General features: G+C 45.4%; 1 protein-coding gene across 8 annotated transcripts in view; it reads right to left on the bottom strand.

Annotated features, from left to right (window-relative positions):
* Positions 1-21,063, bottom strand: part of CCDC88A (coiled-coil domain containing 88A) — a 270,112-nt gene that overhangs the window by 68,094 nt on the left and 180,955 nt on the right. For all 8 annotated transcript variants that reach the window (XM_068232537.1, XM_068232539.1, XM_068232538.1 and 5 more), the window contains 5 exons: positions 19,778-19,939; positions 18,428-18,705; positions 12,758-12,901; positions 5,077-5,263; positions 2,184-2,329 (listed from right to left, as the gene is read on the bottom strand). In XM_068232537.1, coding sequence (XP_068088638.1) covers positions 2,184-2,329; positions 5,077-5,263; positions 12,758-12,901; positions 18,428-18,705; positions 19,778-19,939 — 917 coding nt within the window. The remainder of the gene's footprint in view (positions 1-2,183; positions 2,330-5,076; positions 5,264-12,757; positions 12,902-18,427; positions 18,706-19,777; positions 19,940-21,063) is intronic.

Genomic DNA, 21,063 nt, shown 5'->3' with positions numbered 1-21,063 from the left:
GTTCACCATGGGGCGTTGCGGTGTGATCTAACACAGGCATTTTAATGTAGAAAAATCACACTGCAATTGTAAGTCTATGTGACGTTCAGCATGCGTCCAGTGTCATGCAAACCAATGGACTACCAAGGCAGTGCATGCAGAGTATTACCACATAACACACACATTAACCGTGGCAGTGAAGTATACTTTTCATTGACTGTATGCCTCACTGTATGCGACGCAACACTCACATAACATGGTGTGACGACTCCTCTCCACTGCGTTCCTGTTTTTACAGGAAACACAATGCAGCTCCCACTGTGAACCTAGCCTTACACATCCAATGGACTGTTCAGAAATGCGTATAAGACATAATGGCCTTGTGCACTTTGCAACAGTAACGCCAGAAAGCACCACCTGTTAACCTATTAACACCACACACCTTACCATAGCGGAGGTTAAGGTACCTTCCAGATTTTAGGGCCCATTCACACTTGCTGATCACAAAACGCTAGCGATTTTGCTAGCGTTTTGCTCTGGCGTTTGACAATTAACGGCAAAAAAAAAAAAAAAAAAAACATTCACACCTGATGATTTTTTATTGATCGCGTTTTGCACTTCTATAGCACTAAAACGCAATTGCCGAGAAATCACCTGAAAATGGTGCAGGCTACGTGTTTGCGTTTAGCGTTTTTGAGCAATTTGCGATGATTAGCGCAAATTGCCAAAATGAGAACGGGCCCATAGACTTTTATTACCCTAGTGCTTTGAAACGCGCTAGCGTTTTGCAGAAATCGCCAGCAAAACGCTCAAGTGTGAATGGGGCCTCAGGGTCTAAAAGCGCTGCAATTTTTTTGCCTGCTTTTAGATCCTAAAACGGTGGAACAAAAAATCATGCTGCCTGAGAGATCTGCATACAGTGGTAAAAAGAGTGGCACTCACTGTAAAAAGGGGATTGGTGTGCCCGAGCCTCGTGCCGTATAGCCACTTGTTTTTATTGATGTTTCAATAAAAGAGCTTTATCTACACAGGAGTGCTAGCCTCCATCTTGCTTGCAGCTAGAGAGATCTGTAGCAGCCCAGCACTTACTCACCGCCCCAGGATCCAGCGCTGCATTTCTCCCTCAGTCTTCCGTGGAGCTGTAACCCCTGCAGTGAGAACGCCAGCTGTCATCATGATAATGGACAGCGAACTCACCAGGGGGTGCAGAGCCTCCATAGGCAGGAAGAACGGCTGCCTGCATCTGGATCCCAGGGGAGGGGAGTAAAAATGCCCGCTGCGCATTATACTCTGCACAGACTTCGCAGCAGCTACCAAGGGGTCAGGCTCAGGAATACTGTTCCTGGCTTCATTTTTCCACCCTGGGTCTGACTCGTGATAACAGGCAAGGAGGTTAAAGGTAGCCATTCATCTAGAGATGTATGGGCAGATTCGACCAAGACACAAATCTCTCTCTTATCAAATCTGATAAGAGAGAGATCGGTTAGCTGCCCATACACCACAGGCCGATTCCCAATCAATTTCAGCATGAAATCTCTCCGGAATCGGCCTTATGCGCCGCATACGTCTGCCTCGCCGCCCCGACGCTGTACCTCCCTAATGTACATGTGCCCCAGTGCCCTGTATAAAGTGTATACATTACCTCTCTGCTGCCTCCGCTTGTCCCCCCGCTGGCTTCCAGGATTCTATCTCTCCATAAACGCACGGCCCACTTGGTTACCTAGAAAGGGCGCGCATGTGTGACGTCACACTCGTGCCCTCACTAGGAAACCAGGTGGGGCGTGCGTGTATGGAGCCTTTACATGTACTTTACAAATATTAGCATTGCATTTTCTTCTGAAAGAGCTGGTTTACAAGGTTGAGGCAGGGGTCACACTTGTCTTTCAGTTTTCTATACTGAAAACTGAAAGACAAGTGTGACCCCTGACTTAAAGCAGCTATTGTAATTTATAGGGAAAATTGACAAATTGCACAAGATGTCAGTTTATTTTCTGCGTGCAAAATCTGCATTCAAGTGTGACCTAGCCCAATGATTAACATGGGTTTTCAGTTGAAATCAGTTTTTCTGTACAAAAAACGCGCACGAAAGCCGACAAGTGTGACCCCTGCCTCAAGGATTAGGTTTTATTTTGTATTTCTTCAATTTTACAGATGTGTTTTTCAGCCTGCAAACATTTGGTTAAATAGAGGATACATCCACTTACATATACTGTCTTTGTTCAATCTGGAAAAGATCTTTGCTTTCCATATTTTGATCCAGCAATGTTTTATTCAGCAACATTAACGTCTGTATCTGGTCTGTCAAATGTCTGTTCTCTTCCTCCAGATTTCCTTTCACCTGTCCTAAAAGCTGGAGAGAAAAAATAATAAAAATGTCATGCCGTAAACAGGAACTGACAAAGTCCATTATAAACATGGCTACTGGAAATAAACTTGGTCTATAAAGAGACTCTGTAACAAAATTTTGAGCCTTATTTCTTCTATCCTATAAGTTCCTATGCCTGTTCTAATGTGGTCTGTCTTACTGCAGCCTTTCCTAGTTGCACTGTCTCTGTAATAAATCTCATCTTCTTTCCTCTGTCGTCTGTCGGGCTTAGGCTGGAATGTGTGGAATGTGCAGCACTGCTTGTCATTGGCAGAAGCTACACACACCCTCTCCAAGCTCTGCATGAGTCACACAGTAAGCTGTTCTCAGCGTATCACACTCTGGGTTAGAAGCCATGTTTTGTTTGTAAACACTGCATAAAAATGGCAATTACAAGCCAGGATTGCAGCAGGCAGTGGAAGAAAAAGCACAGAGGAGCCCAGGAGAACATAATGAATAGAATGGTATGCTTTTTATTGTAAGAATTTTACAGTACAGATTCTCTATAAGAAGTCTGCGTATATAAGGTGACTCTCTAGATGATAAAATCTTTCTAAGGGCCGGTTCACACTTGCTTTAAGAAAGGTACCCGTTGGGACGTTTTTTAAGCTCCACTTAGCACAGGAAGCAGATGCTAATGTTAAAAATACAATCTGCCTCCACTTGCAAAAAAGAAACAGATCCATTTGCTGCGCTGCTGTAAACTTACCGCAGAGTGTGAACTGTTCACATTTTCCCGGACCAGCTGTGAAAATGCATACAATGAAAACCTATGAGAACAAACACTGTCTGTTCTCACTAGGGTAATCGCCGCTTCCAATTTGCATGATTCCATCACCGCCGTGATGTAAATACTCATTTGACTCCATGCTGCCGACTTTTCTGCTCAATCCTGGGGAGCCGGGCAGAAGCTTCCCCATAGGGTTGCAAAAGACCAATGGGGATGCTCAGCAACAGGGAGGATTCTCATTGGTTCATGGTGGACCAATGCAAATTCTCCCTGTTGCTAGGGAGAATTGGTCTATTGTCTCTAATTGGGAACCACTTGCCCCTACCGGCCTCCAGGCTGTGTACCAAGGGACTGAGCAACATTGGGACACGAGAGTGGCAATGCGGACAGGCGGACATGATCGATGCGATAAACGTGATCGAATCGGACATGCAGACAAGAACGGTGAAGATTGCTGCTAGGAGATGCAAAATGGACAGAACACATTTGCCTAGTGGATGTGATTGCCGTGCCCATTCTGAATACACTCTAGAACCGGCCCTAAGTGGTCTACATTTTTTGTTTTAAAAAAGCAAACCTGAAGTGATAAAAAACTGATTAGATAAACAACTGTATCTATAGTACTAATCTTAACTAATACTTTCCTGGAATCTCATTGTCTTATTTTGACTTAAAGAGAACCCGAGGTGTGTTTAAAGAATGTTATCTGCATACAGAGGCTGGATCTGCCTATACAGCCCAGCCTCTGTTGCTATCCCAAACCCCACTAATGCTGGGAATACACGGTTCGTTTTTGCCTTCGTTTAAACCTTCGATTCGTTCGGTAAACGAATCGAGTGTTGAAAACGTATGTGAAAATAGTCATAATCTCATTATAGTTTCGATTAATAGACCCCAAAAACGAACGACTAGTGATCGAACATGTTTGATATTATCTCTCTTTATCCATCTAATCGAGCCATTGGTAGGCTTGATGGCTGTTCAGATCGATTATATATTCGTTTATGCTAGTCCGTCCCTGTAAAAAGGGATTTTCGTTTCGTTTCTTTGCAGCCTTCGATCATTGGAAAAACGAAACCATCAGAATCGGAAAAAAAAACGAAACCGTGGGTGGTGATATTAACCGTATGACTGATTATTTCGGGATCGAAAAGGACAAAAGGCACAATCGAAACGAAGGTTTAAACGAAGGCAAAAACGAACCGTGTATTCCCAGCATAAGGTCCCCCTGCACTCTGCAATCCCTCATAAATGACAGCCATGCTGTGAGGCTGTGTTTACATCTGTAGTGTCAGTCTCAGCTGCTCCCCCGCCTCCTGCATAGCTCCGGTCCCTGCCCCCGTCCCTTCCCTCCAATCAGCAGGGAGGGAAGGGATGCAGGCGGGGACTGGAGTTCTGCAGGAGGCGGGGAGAGCAGCAGACTGACACTCTATAGATAAACACAGCCAGCTCTGACAAGCTGTAACAAGAAGAAAAGAAGAGATCGAGAGCCCCCAATAGTGTATTATCGTTCGATATTTGGCACAATTATAGGAGGTATGTTTATACTCACAAGTATGGGTTGCCAATAGGGGCAACCACTTCAGTCGCAGACGAGGAGATTAGACCTGTCCTCGTTCAGGTTAAAGAAGTCGCTCTCCGTAGAGGAAAAAAAGAGAGGGGTGTCAACACCCATCCACCAGGTGGATCAAACATTTTTTGAGTAGCTCTGACAAGCTGTTTGTCAGCAGCGTGGCTGTGATTTATGAGGGATTGCAGAGTGCAGGGGGACCTTTGGGGGGTTTGGGATAGCAACAGAGGCTGGGCTGTATAGGCAGATCCAGCCTATGTATGCAGATAATATTCTTCAAACCCACCTCGGGTTCTCTTTAAAAGTTTAAAAATCCAAGTTTAAAGTTTTGACTGCCTGAGGAAAACAGTGTTTAGTCATCTTCCAGACAAATGTTGAACTATTGATAATGGTGGCTGCCCTTCATTTGCATCAGAGTCCCTCAGAGCTCACCTCACACTGGTTGTTCAGCTTTGTGGATTCAATATCCAGTTTTTGATATTCCTCCTTCAGTTTGGAGAACTCCGCTTCTAATCGAGTCTGCTCCAGTTTCCCATTGTTCACCTTACTCTTCAAGTTCTTATGGTCACTTTGCAAGCTTTCATTCTCTCGCAGCAGATGCCTATACGTGTGGTTAAGTCTAAAGGGAGAAAAAAAAAAGAGATAAGAAACTATCTGCCTGATGGACACATAGGTGAATTACAAATAATACAATTATAATGTCCTGTACATAATTCAGGCAAGCAAGCAACATTCTTTCTGGACACAAAATGGGAGGATGCGCCCCAATGTAGTATACAATGGGTAAACATATGAAACAATCTTACCAAGGTAGGAGGTTTAGAGGTAAATTCATTGGACACAGAAAAAGACAACGCGTTTTGTGGGACCTGCCCACTTCATCAGGTCTAAAGCTGCATGCACAGACTGGGAGCACTCCCAGTGATAATTAACCAAAGGCCTTTTTTCTGGATTGCAACCCAACCTATCCAAACCACTGAATATTGACCATTTGAATAATTTCGGGAGGCAAGTTCATCACTACCTGATTTTTTAAAACTGTTTTTAACTCATTTAATCCTGATCTGGCACATCTGTTTATCAATCAGGTCTTCGTTTTGTGACGAATCAGCAGCTATTGCCACCTGACAGGATCAGGTTGCTCATTGTCAGCCTAATACGCAAGTACCGGTTATTCTATATCTTTATTTTCCTCAGAGAGCAATGCAGAGTCTGTGAGGCCTGCTGTATGCGTCACATCCCCCTCTCCCCTCCTTGTTCCCCCTTCCTTCACGGGTTCACGGTAATAACCATGTATTTGTAGAGGGGTCCAGGGAACCCTTAGTCATTTATAATGCTCCACTGAAAGAGACTGCAGCGATCAGTGCGACTGAGGCAATCTCCTCCCCTCCCATCATCCTCCAGGGAGTACCCACGATGCACCACCATAAAGCTGGGAGTGTGCAATCGCCATGGACGTCTGTCTAGAACTAACAGACAATCCTCTTCCTGCTATAGTGGAAGGTTATAATAGCAGCAGAAGCTTGCACTCGCATGAGCAGCTGTAAATGAGAAAATATATCTGCTATGAAATATTTCTCTTTAATAATTTATAATGGCTCCAGTCTCACAGACGGCAATTATTTCTGACAGCCGCGGAGTCGCAGTCACTTGTTAAATTGAAAGTCATGGGTCTTTCATGCTATTTTCAGGTGTTTTCCCCCCAGAGGATTAATCTAGGATAAATGTGTGATATCCCACTGAACAGCACTATACCAGCTGATGTCACATGGTCACCTCAGCAGCCTGCGTTACCCTGGCAACACGTGGAATCCTGTCCCTTGTGGGGGGTCAGCTGGAAGCAGGTTGTCACAGATGTAGCGGGTAGACTGCGGAGTCTGCAAGTGGAATCCTATGCTGTAGCCAGCACGCTTGTTGCCTTGTGGTGGCCCCATCTTCAGAGGTATACATGTGGGGGGAGCAACATATCTCTAGCACACATTCTGCTAATGTTTTCCTATGTGGCTGCTTTCAGAGATGCGCTGTTGCTTTAAATCTGTATGTGTGTGGCAAAGCTCTAAATAACATTTTCGTATATTCCGGTGTATAAGACGACTAGGTGTATAAGACGACCCCCCAACTTTTCCAGTTAAAATATAGAGTTTGGGATATACTCCCAAATGCACACTTCCAACGCACACCAAATAAAAATGAAAAAAACATCATATACTGGTGCTATGTATGAACTGGCAGACTGATAGATACTGGTGCTTTAGTGTATGTGGTACCCAGTATACAGGCGATTGACTAGTTGGATTGATCAACTCTCCCTCTCCCTAAGTGGATTGGTCAGCTCTCCCTGTCTCCCAGATTGCGCTCTGCCCATAAAACACGCCTCTTTCACCCTTCTGGCCCACCCTTGTATCCTATTTACCTGCTTCTCTTCCTCTCAGATCTCACACGTGCGCCTGTGCTGCTTCACTACAGTCCTCAGTAGAGAGATGTGAAAGTCAGTAACAGGATAGGGCGTATCGGCCAGCATCAACGACACCCGGCGCATAAGACAACCCCCCGACTTTTCAGAAGATTTTCAAGGGTTAAACAGTAGTCTTCTACGGCAGAATTATATATATATATATATATATATATATATATATATATATATATATATATATATATAACAATATTTATTATGTAGTTATTTTTTACTACAGTTCCTCTTTAATAGCCAGTGGAGAAATGTGACCTGGTGGTAAATTATTGATATCAGGTAGACTTCGATAATTTGCCACATGTAACCAGTGTATGCACAGCACTGAGCTACACACAGTACACATACGTTGTTCCAAGGGTCGGTTCACAGGGGCCACTGCCGGCAGCTTGTTTCGCCCATGTCAAAAGCTTTTATGCGTCATCTTGTTTTGAGCCACTGAGGGAACCAGAGCCGCTAATGTAGCCAATGCTAGAAGCTACACGCAGCATCTGGGAGAATGTGATTGAACCCAGCACTGGTGCAAACGATGGTAAAACGCATTGCGATGAACAATGCTCATGGAAACAGTGGATCCCGATGGTAAGCTATGTGCATGGGCACCGGCAGCTGTCCATCTGAACCAGCTCAAAGCAATCTGTAGTGACCTAGCTGTACACTGCCCTAAAGTGTACCCAAGCCGGACCTCGGGTACAAGATCAGACACCCTAAAAGAGGAAGGCCTCAGGATCCTATTGAGACTCTGTTGTCCCAATCACCGAGAGCGGCCCCCGGAAGATTAGCAACAAGGCATTGTCGGGGCCACGCAGCTCTTCTTCCGCCAGCGTGGCCGTGCAATAGCCAACACGGCCCACCCGCGTAATAAGCCGGAGCCACGCGCTACTGCGCATGCGCGGGCAGGCTCGAACGGCTACTGCGCGGCCATGACCTAGGAAGAGGAGCTGCGTGGCCCCAATGTGGAGGGGGGCTGCGTTCAATAACGGGGGCTTCCGACCACCGAGGGAAGCCTCAATAGGATCTTGAGGCTTCCCTCTCTTCAGGGTAGGCATCGGATTTTGAACCAGAGCTTGGCTCAGGTTCACTTTAACCATTATTTAACCACTTTATCCACCACTACAGTATATCTACATTCTCTGTGACTTCATCTAAGCCACGAGGACATAGATATAGGTTGTCAGATTTCCATGATTTAACATGGAAACGGGGGTGTCGGCTACTGATTTAGATGACGTTCAATCCTGGGTTACAGTTCCTCGTTAAGACTGATAAACTAAGCACATCTAAAAAAAATATTCCAAACATTACGACAACATTTTTAAACGAAATCAAGGGATAATAAGTACAATTTCAGCTACAACAGGAATAAGAGGGGTTTCCTGATTATTGGTGGGAGTGTTGGGAGCAGCTGTGTGAGCTGCAGCCTGGATGTGAGATTAGTGAGGCAGTGACAAGCTTGCTGATCAAAGTCATTAGCGCTGTGCTGACTCGCCAAGACTGCGCTGCTATTCTCCTCACAATGCAAGACAACATGCTGCGGGATAATAGGCTCGCTCAGCAAATCTCTGCACACAGCTACACCTCAATCACTGGTGTAACAGCCAACGCCAAGCACAGATCTGAATACTGTACATCATCTGATCGCTGAGAAATCACGGAGCCCAGATGTTCCTATTTTACATGAAAATAGGCTTCTCTTTACTGTCTTATGCAGTGCAGTGCAGTCACATGACCAGCACACAGTGGCGTAGCTAAGAAGCTGTCGGCCCCGGAGCAAGTTTTACATTGGGGCCCCCTAAGCACTTTATACACAACAATTGACACAGCGCACCAATACCTGCCAAGAGCAACCACAGTGTCAGAGGTGCAAGAAGGGGATGGGAAGCAGTATGTTAATGATCACCAGTATTCAAAGCATCTATAGAAGTGAATATTATCAGCACAGGACCAATAAAGAGGTAATACTGTGGTTGAGGGTGAGCCCCTCTGGCCCAAGGGCCCTGATGCGGTCGCAATCTCTGCACCCCCTATTGCTCCGCCACTGCCAGCACAGTTCCCTGTTTTTTCCTCACGGCCAAGCAAAAGCAGCCTGCGGATCTATGTGTGAATGTGGCCAAACGCCCCAGTTTCTCATGCATATCTAGATTACTTTTACGGCAATAAAATGGCATGTTTAGACAGTTAAAAAAAAAGCTTACCAAACGCACAATAAATGCTTATAAAAAAAACTCCTGTATGCTCGGTGCCTACCTTAAAGTGGATCCGAGATGAACTTTTACTCCTTGCATAATTGTGTTCCTTACATATAGTTTATAGGGCATTCCTCAAGCCAAATACTTGTTTTGTTTTGTTTTAATACTCTAATTTCCTATAAACTAATCAAGCCACACCCACGGCTTCTCCAGAGTGCCTTGGCGCTTGCAAGGGATTGTGGGATTTCAGTCTGGGCAGGTGAAAAAGGTGTTACTAGCTATAGATTTCAGAGGCAGAGTTTTCACAATCTGAGAGCTGCAGTGCAGATACAGATCAGTTGCCTGTGTAATGGAGGAGATAAGAGTGGAGTTTTCACAGAATATGCAGATTAGCATGCCTAGATACAGATAAGCTTGCCTGTGTGTGTAATTGTGTAATAGTGACAAGCAGAAAACATGTCTGCTCCCATTGTATCACAGGAAAAAATATTAATATACTGTTGAAGCGGTTTGAAGATAGATTTGCTGTGTAAACTATCTAAACTTTAGATAAGATATATAGACAAGTCACTTGTTATATTTAGTTTTTCATCTCGGATCCGCTTTAAGCTTCAAAAGCAAGATAATGCAATCCAAGCAGCTATAGCTCCACCTACAGAGACTGAAACTAACTCCCTCAAACCCTTGTATTCATGATCAAGAAGAATCTTTAGCTGCCGGAGTGTCATTTCACACCAAAAAAAGCCATGTGAGCACTTGGATTACTGAGCTGTTAGGTGGTATTTTTTAGATCTATGCCTGGTGATGGGAACGAAACCAGGTTTTATTTTTCAATAAACCTCCCCATAAGGTTTGTATTGGTGTGTGCTTTTGGGGGATGGGGGTTGGGGTAAGCCTCATTACTTACCTATGGGGTGTTGCTACTCTGGCCTTTCGCCCATATGGGTTGCACCATCTTTTCCACGGGCTGACCGCATCTACCGAATTTTGTAGTTCCCGGTAGTGTCTCGCATGCAGCAATGCATGCTGGGAGATGTAGTCTATGGATGGGAGTACAGAGATGTTCTCCCATCCACAGACTACACCTCCCAGCATGCATTGCGATGCACACACAAGACACTGCCGGGAACTAATTCAGCAGATGCAGTTGGTCTGCAGAGAAGGTGGCCCATCCCATACAGGCCAGGGGCCAGTGGAGCAGCAGCCTGTCAGTAAGTAGTGAAACTCGCACCATCCCCGTCCCTCCAATGGCACACTCCATTACGAACCCCCTTAAGGGTATGTTCCCATGAACAAAAAAAAAATGTCCTGGTGCTCCGTTGCCTTAAAGAGAATCTGTATTGTTAAAATCGCACAAAAGTAAACATACCAGTGTGTTAAGGGACATCTCCTTTTACCCTCTGTCACAATTTTGCCGCTCCTCGCCGCATTAAAAGTAGTCAAAAACTGTTTTAAAAAGTTTGTTTATAAACAAACAAAATGGCCACCAAAACAGGAAGTAGATTGATGTACAATATGTCCACACATAGAAAATACATCCATACACAAGCAGGCTGTATACAGCTTTCCTTTTGAATCTCAAAAGATCATTTGTGTGTTTACCTTCTGTCCCCTTCTTCTCTCATGCACTGAACATTACAGGCTTCCTGCAGACAGCTCTGCCTGTGCCTGTGTTTGTAATCCCTCAGTATGTGTCAGCCAGCTACTTTCACAGCCTAACAGAGGAGGATTTTTATCCAGCTCTCTTCTATCACTGATAAGATAGCAGAGAAGCTGCTGGCTTATGTAAATAAAACACACACTGGAGTGTGCATAGAGGAACAGACCAGCATGGAAGAGTTGGCAGCCTTCCAGACACAGGCCGACAAGTCTGACAGGGGAAAGATACATTGATTTATTACAGAGACTGTAATAGTACAAAGTGCTGCAGTGAGCCAGAACACATTAGAATAGGTTTAGGAATTTGTAGGATGGTAGAAAAAAACGTTGTAATTTTTGTTACAGAGTCACTTTAAGGTTAACAAGCTGATTGGTAGTTCTAGGTAATGGCCTCAATTTACTTAAAGGGAAGGTCCAAGCAAAAAAAAAAATGAGTTTCACTTACCTGGGGCTTCTACCAGCCCCATGCAGCCATCCTGTGCCCTCGTAGTCACTCACTGCTGCTCCAGTCCCCCGCTGGCAGCTTTCTGACCTCAGAGGTCAGGGCCGAATTGCGTACATTTTTACACATTCCCACTAGTGCAGGAACATTAACACATACATTTTTACGCGTTAGTGGTGCAACGCGTACATTTTTGTTCCTGCGCTAGCTGGAATGCGTAAAAATGTATGCAAATCGGCCCTGACCTCTGAGGTCAGAAAGCTGCCAGCGGGGGACTGGAGCAGCAGTGAGTGACTACAAGGGCACAGGATGGCTGCATGGGGCTGGTAGAAGCCCCAGGTAAGTTAAACTCATTTTTTTTTTTGCTTGGACCTTCCCTTTAAGGCAGTTTGGTAAAATAATTTAGGTTGGTAAAATACTGCATTCTGTGTTTTACACTTTATTTTCCAAATTCACTAAGATTTCCCGCATGCTGTAGAAGTTTGGTAATATACCGAAAAAGCATGCTTCAATTTACTAAGCCCTGCTCAGTAAGTCTCACTAGCTGTGCAGCAGGTCAGGCAGGAAGCTGGGAGTCTTCCCACAAGTGGTGTGTATGAGTTGTTGTTTTTTTCTGTGCAGTGCATCACCAGCATCCCTTTAGATTAGCTGACGTCACTAGAGGGAGTTCTTCGGTATACCAGTAAATAGACATGTACATCTAAAGGAATACAGAAAAGCATCTCTAAAGTTTTCCTTCTACTGCTCTGCCATTCTGAAGTCCCGCCTTCCAGAGTATTGGATCAAATGGTGTGAGAAGCAGGGCTGTGTGGCTCTCTCTATTGGCTGTCTGGCTCTCCCTATTGGCTGTTTGCTACATCTGTTAATATTATTACATGGAAGGTGAGAGTTACCGGCTGGTCAGAGCTGGAGGTAAATACCAAACACTTTTACTTGATTTACCAAATGCTTTAATCTTTGTGAATTGCAATTTCTTGAGTTATTTACCGCACAAGATGGTAATTTACCTCACTAGTCAGTATTTTTTTTTCTTTCAGTGCAGTAATAGGTTTAGTGAATTGGTATGTGGCAAGGTAATAGGTAAAATCAGCTGTTTTCTGAATTACCGAATATGGTAATGCTTGGTGAATTTAGGCTAATGTCTCCACTTTTTCTCCTGTCTTCATAAATCAGTTCCAGTGAGTTGGCCAAACACCACCCTCAACCCGCACTGAATTTCCATGGCTTGGTGTTTCACACACGGTTTCCACCATCATCATGTATTTGGACCTGTGTAGCGCATTTTCTTAGATGACAACATATCAATAGAACAGAGTAATTCATCATTGTAAAACAAAAGAATGAAAGCATTACCTCTCGTGCTCCTCAGTGAGCCTCTGATAATCTGAGGAGAGCATTTCCCGCTGCTTGTTCTCCTGCAGCATCTTCCCCTGCTCCTCCTTCAGAGCCTTCTCCAGGTCTTCTAGCTGCACCTTCTGCTTCAGCAGCTGGTTGTACCTGGAGGGGAACGAGATGTTCCGATCAAATACCCACTCACACAGTCTTATGCTGAAACTGGATAGAGGATCATTGTGGAAGCATCCACTACATCAGCCACTAAAACTCAGTCAAACAGATGAATACTCTGTTAAAACAGTGTATGTCCTACTAGTCAAAAACATGTAATTATGTCCAGCCAAACCTGTGATTCAGATGCCCCTGGACATCGCAACCAGCAAACTGAACTGACTTTTCTCCAAGGCAATCCAGTAAACACAGATAGGACAGAACATTTTGACTGGACAGTGGAGAGCAGCAGTACACTGATGAGTCATCACTGAGGTCTCTCTTTATGTAAATAAGCTCACAGACAGTATAAGATGCAATGCTGCCCCTTCCTTTCAGGCTAGGAGTGCTGCTGCACAGAACACAATTTGGCTCAATCGCAACACACGCTGGGATTGTACAGCACTGTGTAAGTGCATTACAAACACTATGACCAGCTATTCATAAAAAGCGGGCTAAGCAACAGCTGTGGACAGGCTATACAGATGCTGCAAAACTATAACCTGTTGGCAGTTCATGGGAACATGGTGTAAGAATAAAGAAAAAAATCCTAAAGCAGTCATGTTGATTAGTGTAACTGTCTTCTGCACAGCCGCCTCATTTCTTTTAAAGAGGAACTTCAGCCTAAACAAACCTACTGTCATTAAGTTACATTAGTTATGTTAATTAAAATAGATAGGTAATATAATCTCTTACCCACCCTGTTTTAAAAGAACAGGCAAATGTTTGATTTCATGATGGCAGCCATCTTTTTGGTTGAAAGGAGGTGACAGGGAGCATGAAACACAGTTCCAACTGTCCTGTGTGCTAAGCACCTCTCCCAGTTGCTAGGCAATGTGAATAACAACATAGGAAATCCCATCATGCTCTGCACAGCATCAGGGGAAAAAAAAGCCCAGGCTTTTTTTCTTTGATGGGTGGAGCTTAGCTAAAAATGCAGCTAAAAATGTTGCTTTGGTAAGAAAAACAAAGTTCTGATGCTGTGAAACTGTTAAAGAAACACCAAGCCTTTTCAGTGCTGCTGAGTAGATTTTTAGTCCGGAGGTTCACTTTAAGAAGAATGAGGCCTTTCTATTGCTCGGCACCTACCATAATTCCTGAGATCTACAAGTCCTGCCTCTTCCAGCAAGCACATTTTTTGTACTCTAATGCAGGGATGCTAGGAAGTGTAGCCTGGTATTTGTTCTTCCTACTTTGGGTATCACATGCTCCCATCTAATTAACTTGCTGATCAACTGCATCCAGAGGTAAAAAGAAGCAATCTGTGCTGCAGTGGCAGGTACATTAGCTTTTTTTGTCCTCCTCTAGAATCACCTCCTCACATTCACATATACAAGACAACTCACGTGCTCCACCCCTCCTCTGGGATGCTCCTCCACAGCACAACCATCACTCTCCAACCTTTGAAATCTTAAAACGCTTCCTCAAAACTCACTTTTTTTCGACAAGCACACGCTCTGCCTTAGACCATTCCCCTTTTGACCTCTCGTCAAGTTGTTCTCCTTACTAGATAACCTAAATACACACACCCTGTATGTATACTGCAATCTCCCCCCCCCATTCATTTAGAGATTGTAAGCTTGCAAGGGCAGGGCTCTCTCACTCTTTTGTGTCTTGGAATTTGTTATACCTTTTTTTATCTTGTACTGTGTTAACCTCCCTGGCGGTAAGCCCTACCTACGCTCAGGCTAGCCGCCGGAGAGGATCACATGGCCCCCGGAGGATTGTTTTAAATAAAATGTTATTTATTGGCTTAAGCTAGCACTTTGCTAGCTAATCATGCCCTATTCCCCCCCGTCCCTCCGCTCTCCCCCGATCGCCGCAGTTATACGTACCGCCCAGGGTTTCCGCGATGGCGCAGCCTCCCAATCAGCTCCAGGCTTTGCTATGGGGAGGATCGGCCTATGAGAGGGGATCGCATTCGGAGCCTCTCTAGGGGACGGCTGTAGATTGCAGCACTGTACAATGTAAATAGACGACAGCTTCGCCATCTAACAGTCTGCTAGCGGCAATCGCCTCTGGCAGACTGTTGACGGACCAGAGCTCCATCACTCAAGCGGGGATCCTCGCTAATCTCCGCCCAACGCCTTTCGGTGTTAGGCGGTCATGGGGCTGCCACCTTCCCAACGCCTATCGCCGTCAGCCAGTTGGGAAGGGGTTAATGGATGATCTCTCCGTCCCTGTCAGATATGCTGCAGTCTGTTTCTCGGACAGTGACATAGCGGCACAAGAGAGCGGGAATAATACGCTGCTTGCCTGCAGTGAGATGCTGGGGCCGGCAAGCAGTGGTGAAATCTGAAATGCTATGCTTGGCCCAGACACAGAGCTCTCTGCAGAGACAGAACACAGGCCCTCTTCTTCCCGTTCTGTAAATACCCGTGACCTGTATAACCTCTGCAGGCCACCAATGAGGACTATGTATGGAGAACACACAGGGGCTGGAGCCCAGCTGGACACTTCTGTACTGCAGTCCGCTAGATTCACAACATACTTCCTATAAATACAGCGGCTGGAGGCTCAGCTGTAACACCTTCTCCTTAGCCGGCAGCTTATCATATTATTCTCTCATCATTATACTAAACCGTTTAACTTTCTGTCAAATAAAGATGTGTAAAGAATCCACTGAATATACACACAATTCCCCTCGCACCAGTAGCTGCTAGGTCTATTTCATTCAATCACTAGTGTTTAGTGTAGTTATACTTAAAGAGAATCTGTATTGTTAAAATCTCACAAAAGTAAACATACCAGTGCGTTAGGGGACATCTCCTATTACCCTCTGTCACAATTTCGCCACTCCCCGCCGCATTAAAAGTAGTCAAAAACAGTTTAAAAAAGTTTATAAACAAACAAAATGGCCACCAAAACAGGAAGTAGGTTGATGTACAGTATGTCCACACATAGAAAATACATCCATACACAAGCAGGCTGCATACAGCTTTCCTTTTGAATCTCAAGAGATCATTTGTGTGTTTACCTTCTGTCCCCCTGCAGCTCTCATCCACTGAATACTAGTGACAGGCTGATCGTTTCTTCCTGCAGACAGCTCTGCCCTGTCTGTAATTCCTCACTATGAGTCAGCCAGCTCCTTTCACAGCCTAACAGAGGAGGATTTTTATCCAGCTCTCTTCTCTCACTGATAAGAGAGCAGAGACGCTGCTGGCTTATGTAAATAACACACACACACTGGAGTGTGCATAGAGGGGCCTGGAGAGGGGTGTGCATAACAGATCAGCACTGAAGAGTTGGCAGCCTTCCAGACACAGGGCGACAAGTCCGACAGGGGAAAGATACATTGATTTATTACAGAGACGGTGATAGTAGAAAGTGCTGCAGTAAGCCAGAGCACATTAGAATAGGTTTAGGAACTTGTAGGATGGTAGAAAAAAGGATGACATTTTTGTTACAGAGTCTCTTTAAAGAGAACCTGAACTGAAAATAAAAAGTCAAAACAAACATACACAGGTAATATGTACATCCCATGTAGTCTTCTCATTTCTCTTTCTCCTCTCCTGCGCCCTGTTTGTCCACTATGATCAATGGAATTCTCTGTCCTGTTATGGGCCATTACCCCATAACAGCTTCCTGGTCAGCACATACCCCATAACAGCTTCATGGTCAGCACACTGTTAAACTGTTATATCGCCCACTTGAGCCATAGGGAAACATGGACATTACCTTGCACATTCAGTTGTAACTGACAGCAGCTGATATATAACTGACAGCAACTGGTATATTTAAGTTCTGACAAAATATTGTCAGAATTGGAAGAAAGAAAGAAGAAAACGGTGAGCTTCTGAGAAGAACTGACAGTGAGGTAAGTATGTAATATTCATTTGCAGATACATCGTGTTTATTTTAAATAATTTTACTCATTTCAGGTTCCCTTTAAAGGGAACCCGAGGTGAGAGGGATATGGAGGCCGACATGTTTATTTCCTTTTAAATAATGCAGATTGCCTGGTTGTCCTGCTGATCCTCTGCCTCTAATACGTTTAGCCATAGACCCAGAACAAGCATGCAGATCAGATGTCTATGACAAATCTGACGAGTAGCTGCACGCTTGTTTCAGGTGTTTGATTTAGACTCAACTGACCAGAAAGATCGGCAGGACTGCCAGGCAACTAGTATTGTTTAAAAGGAAATAAACATGACATCTTCCCATTGGTCTCACACCTTGGGTTCCTTTTAAAGTGAATGGGAACCGCATTTTAAAAAAAATGAAGCAAATACTTACCTAAGGAGAGGGAAGGCTCTGGGTTATATAGAGCCTACCGTCTCCTCTCTCTGTGCCTTCTATCCTGTGCTGGCTCCCCCCCCCCCCCTGTTTCAATCCCCCACCGAAAGGGTATTTGGAAGTCTTCGGGAGCCATGTCCTCCCGAAGACGTGCGGCTCCATACTGCACAGGCGTGGGGGTGCAAGAGAACGTGCTTGCGCAGGCGCAGTACAGGGCCGTACTTCTTCAGGAGCACTCGGGCTCCCTGAAGACTTCTGAAGCCTCCTTCGGCCGGGTAAAGCAGTATTTGACTAAATTAGTCAAATACTGCTATCGGGTGAGCCAGCACCGGAACGACGGGACCAGGAGAGGAGCGGGAAGGCTCTATAGGACCCAGAGCCTTCCCTCTCCTTGGGTAAGTATCTGTCTCATTTTTTTAAATGCGGTTCCCATTAACTTTAAGCATGTCAGATTGATAGCAGATGGCAGGGGGCAGGAGTACATACGCTAGATTCTCATTTGTGTAGTGTGTGCGCGGGTCTTTATTCTGAGTGTTATCCTTGGTGTATAGAATTTCCATTACTGGGTCGTGTGCGATTTTTGCGACAACCAGCGGTGTTTTTTTTTTAGCAACAAGCAATTTTTCCTGCGATCTCGCGTCATGGGTTCAAGTGTGCGATTAGGTGAATGATGCTTTGCAATGTGCAGCGGTAATAACCACCACAGTGGATCGGATCTTTAATATACCCAATGTCTCCAGCGCAAAGTGACACGATCGTTTCAACTGTTGTTTGCGTCTGTCGCGTTCACCCGCAGGCAGGAGGTGATGTGAGGTTCCCCAATCCATCGTCAGGTGAGTATTCAGCTTTAGAAGTGTTGTTGTCTATACATTTTGCTGCCCAAGACAATGGTTCACAATTGCCTTGGGTTATAATCCAGTGTAAGTCCAGCTGGGCCATGTCGTCATTAGCAGTCTGCCATGTCGGATCCCCTTTGCCTTGTCACTACTGTTATTGTACTCCCAGTGCTAACTGTAGTCCCAGCAATGGGGCGTCTTCCCTCACTCTCCCCCTTCTCTACATTGAACAGAACTGGCTGCTTGAGAGAGTGTCTGCATAACAACGGTTAATAAATGGTCACCTGACAACACTAAGCGTCTGTACATAACCTTGGCAACAATACTAATAGACATATCATTCTGAAGAGCATAATCAGAAATTAAGCACCATAAACTAACCTCTTATGCTATAGATTGCTCCTACCTGTCTACGAGATCCTTGTGCTCCACCTCCAGATTCTTGTGTGCGGACTTCAGGTTGCCGTGTTTGGAGATCAGCGATTCGTACTCCGCTGCTTGCCGCTCGTGAACTTGTGCTAACTTCTCATGATCTTTCACCAGCAAGTCGTACATGGACTTCAGCTCCTCCTTCTCCTTCACCAGAGAGTCATTTTCCGTCTCTAAACTAGACTGCTGGAGGACCAGCTGAGAATTCTGGTTCATTAGTGAGGTGCTCTGAGAGTTTAAGGTAGAGTTTTCAACCTATGAGATCGGAATACAGAGAGAAATTATTCTCTTACAAATGTTACGTAGTGCCGACATGCTCAACTATACTTTCAAAAAGAAACTGCCCTAGCCTGAGCAAGCGAGCGATGCATTATGGGACGCCTGTCCGTTCTACCAATCCGTTATCACACATTAGGCAGCACCCGGGCCTAATTTTAACATACAATACATAAAAATTGATTGTTTTCTTGGCGAACACTTCTTGTATCCATTAATTGCTCTATATCGTTATGTAACCTCACCAGTTGAGGTGTCTGCAGGTTGAGGTGTCGGCGAGTGAGGTGAGTGACGTGGCGGTGGTTGAGGTGATTGAGGGGTCAGTGGGTGAAGTAAGAAAGTTGGCGACGGGCAAAGTGAGTGAGGTGTCAGTGGGTGAGGTCAGTGAGGTGTCAGCAGGTGAAGTGAGTGAGGTGGCGGCGGGTGAGGTGAGAGGTGGCGGTGGGTGAGGTGAGAGGTGGCGGTGGGTGAGGTGAGTGAGGTGTCGGCAGGTGAAATGATTGAGGTGGCAGTGGGGGAGGTGTTGGCGGGTGAAGTGAGTGAGGCGGGCGAGGTGTCGGCGGGTGAAGTGAGTGAGGCAGGTGGGGTGAGTGAGGTGTTGGCGGGTGAAGTGAGTGAGGTGTCGGTGGGTGAGGTGAGTGAGGTGTCGGCGGGTGAGGTGAGTGAGGTGTCGGCGGGTGAGGTGAGTGAGGTGTCCACGGGTGAGGTGAGTGAGGTGTCGGCGGGTGAGGTGAGTGAGGTGTCCACGGGTGAGGTGAGTGAGGTGTTGGCAGGAGGAGTGAGGTGAGTGAGATGTCGGCGGGTGAGGCTAATGAAGTATCGGCGGGTGAGGTGAGTGAGGTGTCGGCGGGTGAGGTGAGTGAGGTGTCGGCGGGTGAGGTGAGTGAGGTGTCCACGGGTGAGGTGAGTGAGGTGTCCACGGGTGAGGTGAGTGAGGTGTCCACGGGTGAGGTGTGTGAGGTGTTGGCGGGTGAGGTGAGTGAGGTGGCGGCAGGTGAGGTGAGTGAGGTGTCAGCAGGTAAGGTGAGCCGGGTGTTGGCGGGTCAGTTACCTGCAGTTTGGCGTTCTGTGTCTGTAGCATTGTGCTTTGCTCCTGCAGGGAAATGGATTGCTTCTGGAGGGTCAGGATTTGTGCTTGTAGGTTGTCATTCTGTGTTTCCAGCTGTTTCAGCTGAGTTTTCAGTGCTTGTTTCTCTGCCTGCAGAGTAGCATTCTATGGAAGACACAAGATAAAGCGCCATAAACATATGCAGTGAAATCAAACAACACAACAGGCATTCTAAACATCATAGCAGCTGAACATCCAACTGTATTCTGCGCAGAAGATGATGACACACTTAGAGGTGACTATTTGTTAATTGTAGAACACTAAATATTGGTGCATCTTACATCTTTTCCTAATTTTCTAAAAATTAAGAACAATTTGCATCAAATTGCTTACCCGTATATACTCGCATATAAGCCGACCCGCATATAAGCCGACCCCCCAACTTTTCCCTGAAAAACCAGGGGAAAATGATTGACCCCCATATAAGCCGGGGGTAGGAAATGCTGGCCGCCTTATTCCCCGAGTGTGTCTTAGTATAGCTAGTAAAGTGTCCAGTATGGGTAGGTAGTGCCCCAGTATAGCTAGTATAGTGCCCAGTATAGCTAGTATAGTGCTCAGTATAGCTAGTATAGTGCTCAGTATAGCTAGTAAAGTGCCCCAGTTTAGCTAGTATACTGCCCAGTACAGCTAGTATAGTGCTCAGTATAGCTAGTAAAGTGCCCCAGTTTAGCTAGTATAGTGCTCAGTATAGTGCTCAGTATAGCTAGTATAGTGCTCAGTATAGCTAGTAAAGTGCCCCAGTTTAGCTAGTATAGTGCTCAGTATAGTGCTCAGTATAGCTAGTATAGTCCCCCAGTTTAGCTAGTATAGTGCTCAGTATAGCTAGTATAGTGCTCAGTATAGCTAGTATAGTGCTCAGTATAGCTAGTAAAGTGCCCCGTATAGCTAGTATAGTGCTCAGTATAGCTAGTATAGTGCCCCAGTATAGCTAGTATAGTGCTCAGTATAGCTAGTAAAGTGCCCCGTATAGCTAGTATAGTGCTCAGTATAGCTAGTATAGTGCCCCAGTATAGCTAGTATAGTGCTCAGTATAGCTAGTATAGTGCTCAGTATAGCTAGTATAGTGCTCAGTATAGCTAGTATAGTGCCCCAGTTTAGCTAGTATAGTGCTCAGTATAGCTAGTATAGTGCCCCAGTTTAGCTAGTATAGTGCTCAGTATAGCTAGTATAGTGCCCCAGTTTAGCTAGTATAGTGCCCCAGTTTAGCTAGTATAGTGCCCCAGTTTAGC

The sequence above is a fragment of the Hyperolius riggenbachi genome, chromosome 4, assembly GCF_040937935.1.
Source record: "Hyperolius riggenbachi isolate aHypRig1 chromosome 4, aHypRig1.pri, whole genome shotgun sequence".
Classification (NCBI taxonomy): domain Eukaryota; kingdom Metazoa; phylum Chordata; class Amphibia; order Anura; family Hyperoliidae; genus Hyperolius; species Hyperolius riggenbachi.
The sequence above is the reverse complement of the archived record's forward strand: the minus strand, read 5'-3'. Positions and strand labels throughout refer to the sequence as shown.